The sequence below is a fragment of the Moschus berezovskii genome, chromosome X (assembly GCF_049115385.1).
Source record: "Moschus berezovskii isolate FMDL1 chromosome X, NW_MosBer_1.0, whole genome shotgun sequence".
Classification (NCBI taxonomy): domain Eukaryota; kingdom Metazoa; phylum Chordata; class Mammalia; order Artiodactyla; family Moschidae; genus Moschus; species Moschus berezovskii.
In genome coordinates, this window is record NC_142488.1 from 96,267,449 (window position 1) to 96,275,227 (window position 7,779).

General features: G+C 43.5%; 1 protein-coding gene across 1 annotated transcript; it reads left to right on the forward strand.

Annotated features, from left to right (window-relative positions):
- The first annotated feature begins 6,620 nt into the window (after positions 1-6,620).
- Positions 6,621-7,036, forward strand: TCEAL7 (transcription elongation factor A like 7). Its single transcript, XM_088834126.1, has one exon. It carries the CDS (start codon positions 6,734-6,736, stop codon positions 7,034-7,036), a length of 303 nt encoding a protein of 100 aa, XP_088690252.1. The 5' UTR covers positions 6,621-6,733.
- The last annotated feature ends 743 nt before the right edge of the window (positions 7,037-7,779 follow it).

Below are 7,779 nucleotides of genomic sequence, written 5' to 3' on the forward strand. Positions count from 1 at the left end.
CCCTGGGATTCTCCAGGCAAGAACACTGGAGTGGGTTGCCATTTCCTTCTAAGATCAGCAAGTGGGTCCAAACCAAGCACCTTTGAAATTACTGCCTCTGCACTATGACTTGGAGCATGTTAGATTTTGTGTGCACCCTTTAAGAACAGAGTTTCTGTTTCTTACAGCCCTCTAGTTCTCCTGCACACAAGTTCCACTGGCTTTCAAAGATTTTCTAGGGACTTGCCTTTGTAGTGCAGCAACTCTGGACTAGGGAATCTGATATGGAGCTTGGACCCTTTACTCTCTGGGGAGACCCTTTGCAATTGTGATTTTCTTTTCATTTGTGAGTTACCTACCCAGGGGTGTGGGTCTTTACTATATATGTGTACATGTTTCCACCCCTCCTACCTCATTGTGGTTCCTGCTTTATATCTTTGCTGGGCCAAATAATCCCATCCATGGGATTTTCCAGGCAAGAGTACTGGAGCGGGTCGCCATTGCCTTCTCCACTTTATATCTTTAGTTGTGGAAAATCTTTTCTGTTAGTCTTCAGGTTCTTGTCATAGATAGTTGCTCTATAAATAGTTGTAATTTGGTTGTGCCTGTGGGAGGAGGGGAGTTCAGGGCCTCACTACTCCACTTCTAACCACTGGTCACACCTTTAACCATTTTTAACTGTAGAATTCAATGTATTTTGGTACACTTATAAGTGTACAGTTATCAACACTATCTAGTTCCAGAATATTTTCCTCATCCCAAAAGGAAATCCCAGACCTCTTAAGCACTCTGATCTCCATTCTTCCCTTTCTTAGCCCCTGGAAAACATTCATTTGCTTTATGTCTCTATTGATTTGCATATTATGGATATTTAATATAAATATGATCATACAGTATGTGGCCTTTTATGTCTGGTTTGTAACTCATTTGTCATTCTTTGCCCAGCTTCGTGAAGTTTCACTTTATGTATGTGCAGCTTAATATATAGCAATGGACTCGAGGGAAGCTTTTTAAAGACTTTTGGAAAGTGTTTTGTGTACTAATCCCTCATCTCTGGTATTCTTCCTCACAAACTTCAGCCACCTCTACCTCCAGTATCTTTCTTGTCAACTCAGGAAGGCAAACACTCCTCCTCTTTATGCCACCATCCATAGGATGCCTTTAGTCAAAATCCAAAGCAATCACAGGGCATACCGTGATTGCTTCTCTTTTCTCAGGAGCCACACCCTTGTGCTGCCAATTGCATAGAATCTGAAAACATTGTAGTTATTTTATATATTTGCTCATTATCTAGTTCTTCAAGGCAGAGGATATGCCTAATTCCAGTCTATCATTTCTGTCATTTGTTTTATTTTAGCATGCGTGTATGCATGTTAAGTTGCTTCAGTTGTGTCTGACGGTTTGCAACACGAAGAGTGGACTGTAGCTATGCTAGGGTCTGTAGCTGGTATAGACCTATGGACTGTAGTTTGCCAGGGTCCTCTGTCCATGGGATTCTCCAGGCAAGATTCCTGGAGTGGGTTGTCATGCCCTCCTCCAGGGGTCTTCCCCACCCAGGGATCAAACCTGTGCCTCTTACATCTCTTGCATCGGCAGGTGGGTTCTTTACCACTAGCACCACCTAGGAAGCCCTTATTTTAGCATATTTTGCACAGTTCTAGGACAATTTACTTATGGAGTCCCCTCACCCTGTGTGAAGTCATATTGGAAAAGGAACCAGCAAGTCAGCTTGGTGTCTACCTAACACACAGAAATATTCACCCATCCTTGCCATAACAAAGGTGAGTGTACATTATGTCTCTGTCTTCACCTTGCTATCTCTTTTAGATCAACAGAATAAGTAGTAACAAGCTATGTTTTTTTTTTCCAGTAGTCATGTATGTATGTGAAAGCTGGACCATAAAGAAGGCTGAGTGCCAAAGAGTTGGTGCTTTCGAACTGTGGTGCTGGAGAAGATTCTTGAGAGTCCCTTGGACTGCAAGGAGATCAAACTAGTCAATTCTAAAGCAAATAGATTCTGAGCACTCATTGGAAGGACTGATGCTGAAGCTGAAGTTCTAATACTTTGGCCGTATGATGTGAAAAGCTGACTCATTGGAAAAGACCCTGATGCTGGGAAAGATTGAAAGCAAAAGGAGGGGGTGGCAGAGGATGAGATGGTTAGATGGTATCACCAACTCAATGGACATGAATTTGAGCAAACTCCAGGAGATAGTGGGGGATATGGTAGCCTGGCATGCTGCAGTATATGGGGTCACAGAGTCAGACACAACTTAGTGACTAAACAACAACTAAGAACTGTACACCAGTTCTGTACCCTCTTCTTGCAGATCTTTCTCTGCATGTAATTCTCTTAGAGCCTCCACCTCCACTCTGTTTAAAAGACGATAGAACTATGCTCTTCCTTTCATCCATGAAAAAGGGATAGAATTGACTTTCATCACGTGCCACCCCTGGAGTTTGAATGTGCATGCATACTAATTCGCTTCAGTCATGTCCGAATCTTTGTGACCCTATGGACCATAGCCTTGCCAGCTCCTCTGTCCATGGGATTCTCCAGGCAAGAATACTGGAGGGGGCTGCTGTGCCCGTCTCCAGAGGATCTTCCTGACCCAGGGATTGAACCCATGTCTGTTATGCATCCTGCATTGGCAGGCAAGTTCTCAACTACTAACTCCACCTGGGAAGCCTGGAGTCTGAATACCTTAGTTAAAATTCTATCTGCACTATTTACTGTGGGCCTCCCAGGTGGCGCTACTGGTAAAGAACCCACCTGCCAATGCAGGGGACATAAGAGACGTGGGTTTGACCCCTGAGACAGGAAGATACCCTGGAGAAGGAAATGGCAACCCACTCCAGTATTCTTGCCTGGAGAATCCCATGGACAGAGGAGCCTGGTGGGGCTACAGGCCATTGGGTGGCAAAGAGTCAGACACGACTGAAGTGACTTGGCACACATGCATTTTATAGAAGGTAGAGATGCTAACGAAAGAGAATACCAGAAAAACAGGCTTATTAGAAGGATGAACTATGGTGCCGTGTGTGCTAAGTCACTTCAGTCGTGTCTGACTCTATGTAACCCTATGGATCATAGCCTGCCAGGTTCCTCTGTCCATGGGATTCTCCAGGCAAGAATACTGGAGTGGGTTTCCATGCCCTCCTCCAGGGGATCTTCCTGACCCAGGGATCAAACCTGTGCTTCTTACATCACCTGCATCAACAGGTGGGTTCTTTACCACTAGCGCCACCTGGGAAGCCCTGAACTATGGTATGTACTTGCATTTTTGTAATCTGTTCAGTTAATAAAGAGTGACTGCTTTCAAACTGGAAAAAAGAACCCCACAAATTCAATGATCTGCATGAAAAGCTGTTTATAGAGGCTTCAGGACTTTTCCACCCCGCCAACAGATCTTTTGCCTCTATCACAACTAACCATTCCTTAATAACTGTGGCAACAATGCCCCACTCTTTTTAAGATCTCTTTTCTTTCTCCCCTTAAATAGTTTTTGGAACTATTTACCTCAAAGGGGTTGGTGATACTTTGCATTTATGATGAGCCACTGTTTTCCTAAAAACAAATATTAAGAATGCATCTCTGGGAATACCCTGGTGTTCCAGTGGTTAGGACTCCATGGTCTCACTGCCTGGGAGGATCCAGGTTCAATCCCTGGTCAGGTAACTAAAATCCCACAAGCTGCACAGCATGACCAAAAATAAATAAATAAGTAAATAAACATTAAAAAAAGAACACATCCCTCTTTCTGTTGCATATATTTCAAGTTAACCAATCAACAACAGATTCACTGATTAGTACCAAAAGTCTTAGCAACAAAAATTTTTGTGTGATAATTGACTAAATGTGGCCAGTTTCTGTTAGTGCTTCTAATTCCCCAATGTGACTGAGTAAGGTCTTTGTTGTTGTTGTTTAGCCCCATTAAGTCGTGTCTGACTGTTTTGTGTCCCATGGACTGTAGCCCGTAAGGCTCTTCTGTCCATGGGATTTTCCAGGCAAGAATACTGGAGTGGGTTGCTATTTCTTTCTCCAGAGTAAGGTCTCAGGCAGACTGTCAGTCAGTTCAGTCGCTCAGTCATGTCTGACTTTTTGCGACCCCATGAATCACAGCACGCCAGGCCTCCCTGTCCATCACCAATTCCTGGAGTTCACTCAAACTCATGTCCATTGAGTCGGTGATGCCATCCAGTCATCTCATTCTCTGCCGTCCCCTTCTCCTCCTGCCCCCAATCTCTCCCAGCATCAGGGTGTTTTCCAATGAGTCAACTCTTCACACGAGGTGGCCAAAGTATTGGAGTTTCAGCTTTAGCATCCGTCCTTCCAATGAACACCCAGGACTGGTCTCCTTTAGAATGGACTAGTTGGATCTCCTTGCAGTCCAAGGGACTCTCAAGAGTCTTCTCCAACGCTACAGTTCAAAAGCATCAATTCTTCGGCGATCAGCTTTCTTCACAGTCCAACTCTCACATCCATACATGACCGCTGGAAAAACCATAGCCTTGACTAGATGGACCTTTGTTGGCAGAGTAATGTCTCTGCTTTTTAATATGCTATTTAGGTTGGTCATAACTTTCCTTCCAAGGAGTAAGGTCTAAAGAAACATAAATAAGATAGAGATGTATGAGAGAAATGAAAATCTATTGGATTCTAAATAAGAGTGCCGAGGAAAGGTGGGATCTTTTTAAACACAGTATTAAGGGAGATAAAAGGGCATGGTACAAGCTGGGAGAGAGAAGGCATGATACTGAGATCAAAGTAGTAAAATTTTATGACTGAATTTTGAGTTCTGAAAATCTAAGGGCAAGGTGTGTAGCATTATGGAATCAGGAGCTCGCCTAATGAAAAGGCCTCCACATACTCAGGAGTGCCTCAAAAGTGTAGCCTCTAGTTGTCCTGTACATTTTAAACTTCCAAAAATGTATCTGCTTGGAGATACACAGCAGAAACAGATGGCTGCATCTTTTTATCCTCTTGTCATGAATCTTTTTTCTAAATGCATGTATTGTTACTGTATTTCTGATTATTAAAGGAATATAATATGTTTATGGGGGGAAGAATAGGAAATTATCAGAACAAAAGTACAAACCATGATCCCAATCATTACTTCCTTCCTTAATTTACCCCATCCCCTCCAATTTGGTTGCAAGAATTGAAGTGCAAGGAAAATGGTGGCTGTTAGTGACTGAGGAGAGGGCAGGTGAAAGGAAGACTGCTACCTTTCTGTTCTTGTAGTTTAGAAGAGGATGAATAATCTCTGTCTCCAGCACAACCATTTAAAAAGTAACAATTGTTAATATGACTATGGTAATCAGAGAGAAGCAAATTCCAACTACAGGGAGAATGGGCCCCTTTTGACCTCTGGAATTAGCAGTGACAAAAATGAATGACAGGGCCTGGTGGGGTGGGGGGGAGGTTGGTAAGCTGCTCCACTTCTCCAGCACAGCTGGTGGGAGGAGAAAGTGGGGACCAGAGTTGGAGAATGACATAATCCCTCACGTGATCAGGAGCTGGCATGAAATCCCTATATTTCTAGGCTTCTTTCTCCTCTGACTACCAGCTCTTTACTGCCCTGCAGGCGTTCCTGCTGTGACCAGAAAGAGGACATAAAATCTTTAAATCCCAGCAGGTTGGTGTGAGGGAACCACTGGAACTCTTGGGGTGGTAGTGGCTGAATCTAGTACTGGAGAAGGTCTAGGACTGCTTTCCCCAACCCCCGCGGAGATAATTATATTTTTGAAGGAGGGTGGGGCTGGAGTAGGTGGGAGTCTCTTGAGAGACACCCAGAAGTTTAGTGGTAGTTTAGAAATAATCAGCTTCCCTCACACTGGAAAGATTTCCCTTTTTTCTTCTTTTCTTTTCCCAACTCCGTTGAAGGAAATGAGGTGTGGGCTGGTGTGTGGAGAAAGTCTGGAATCCTGAGGTGGAGACCGAGAAATTTAGAGATAATTCGAAAATAGTTCCTCTCATTGACTGCTGGTTGGGAGATGCAGTGAAGTGGGGAGTGAGGGGACAGTGGCCTTCGTAGGACTAGGCCTGAGGGTGAGGGATGCAAGGTGGGGGCGGTGCAGAGATCGAGTAGGAAAGGATAGGAACAGGAGGGGAAACAGGAGGTAGGAAAAACAGTGATGAGGATCCTGGATTCAAGATAATAATGTGTTGTCTCTGGGGCTGGTTGATTCACAGAGAACTCTTCCTACCCCCTCCTTCCTTTCTGCCAGCAGGTCTGAGGGTCTGTGTTCACAGATCTCTCCAGGCAAGAAAAAGAGAAGGAAACTATCCCAAACCGTCTCTGGTCAGTATGAGGGAGGCACTCAGACAGCGGTCTCTGAGGGTGGGCGTTGGAAAGGTCGAGAGCTGGGTTAAATTTGTGGCCTCACATCTCACCTCCCTGTCCACTCCCCTTCTCCCGCCCATCAGAGAGGCCATTAGCCTTGTCTTCTGGAGAAATGGTGGGTTGCTGAAGGAGGAGAAAGGAGGCGGAGAAGGGGTGGGAGAGAAAGGGGCTGCATCTCAAATTTCAGGAGGGTTGGACCAGTGTGGTAGGGGAAGGGTATCAGGCGAGTGGGACGGGGGAGCCTGGTGGGCTTCCATCTATGGGGTTACACAGAATCGGACACGACTGAAGTGACTTAGCAGCAGCAGCAACCAGCTTCAAAGAGAAACTGACAAGGCTGAATCAAAAGAAGTGAAGCAATCTTAGTTACATTTTCTTCCTGGACTTAAGCAAGAGATCACTACATCATGCAAAAATCCTGCAAAGAAAATGAAGGGAAGCCCAAGTGCAATGTGCCACAGAGACAGGAAGAGCGCTCCTATGGAGAGTTTCAACGCCAGGAAACAGAAGGGAATTTTAGGCAAAGGCTGCTTCAGTCTCTCGAGGAATTTAAAGAGGACATAGACTTTAGGCATTTTAAGGATGAAGAAATGACAAGAGAGGGAGATGAGATGGAAAGGCGTTTGGAAGAGATAAGGGGTCTGAGAAAGAAATTTAGGGCTCTGCTTTCTAACCGTAGGCATTCTCTGGACCATCCATATCCCATTTAATGCACTTCTCCCCTGAATTCAACAATTTTCTGTTATTAATATTGCAGCATTGGTTCCTTTTGTCTGCATTTTCTTGCGAAATATTTGCTACTATTTTATTCCAACCCTTCAATGTTTTACATGTGACTCTTGTTACCATCATTTCATCTTTTGACCTGATCTCACTCATTTAATAGAGTTGTTTCATTTGTTTGCATGTGAAGATGCTCATTGTATATTGTAAAGTGAAAATAATATGTTGCAAAAATGATATGTATAGATATACATATCTATGTATATCTCATATGTACATTTATATATGTCATAATACCAAAAAAGTCTGAATTATTATATAACAAAAGGTTAGCAGTGAAACGCTGTATTATCTGTATTTTATTTTTTCACCTATCTGCATCGTCTCATTTTCCAAAAATGAATTATATATATGTGTGTGTGTATGTGTGGGTTACTTGTGTCACAAAAAAACTAAAATAAACAGACACGATGAAAGAAATTGTCAATCACCTTTGAAGGGCAATGAAACAACAAACTCTTAATAACAGAACTTGGAGTAGGAAATGGCAACCCATTCCAGGATTCTTGCCTGGAGAATCCCATGGACAGAGGACCCTGGTGAGCAAGGAGTCCGTACATGACTGAAGCAACTTAGCACATGTCCACACAGTGTATATATATATATATATATATATACTTAAGCATTATTTCTTAACTGGACTTTGCATTTTGCATTTTCAAGTAAAGGC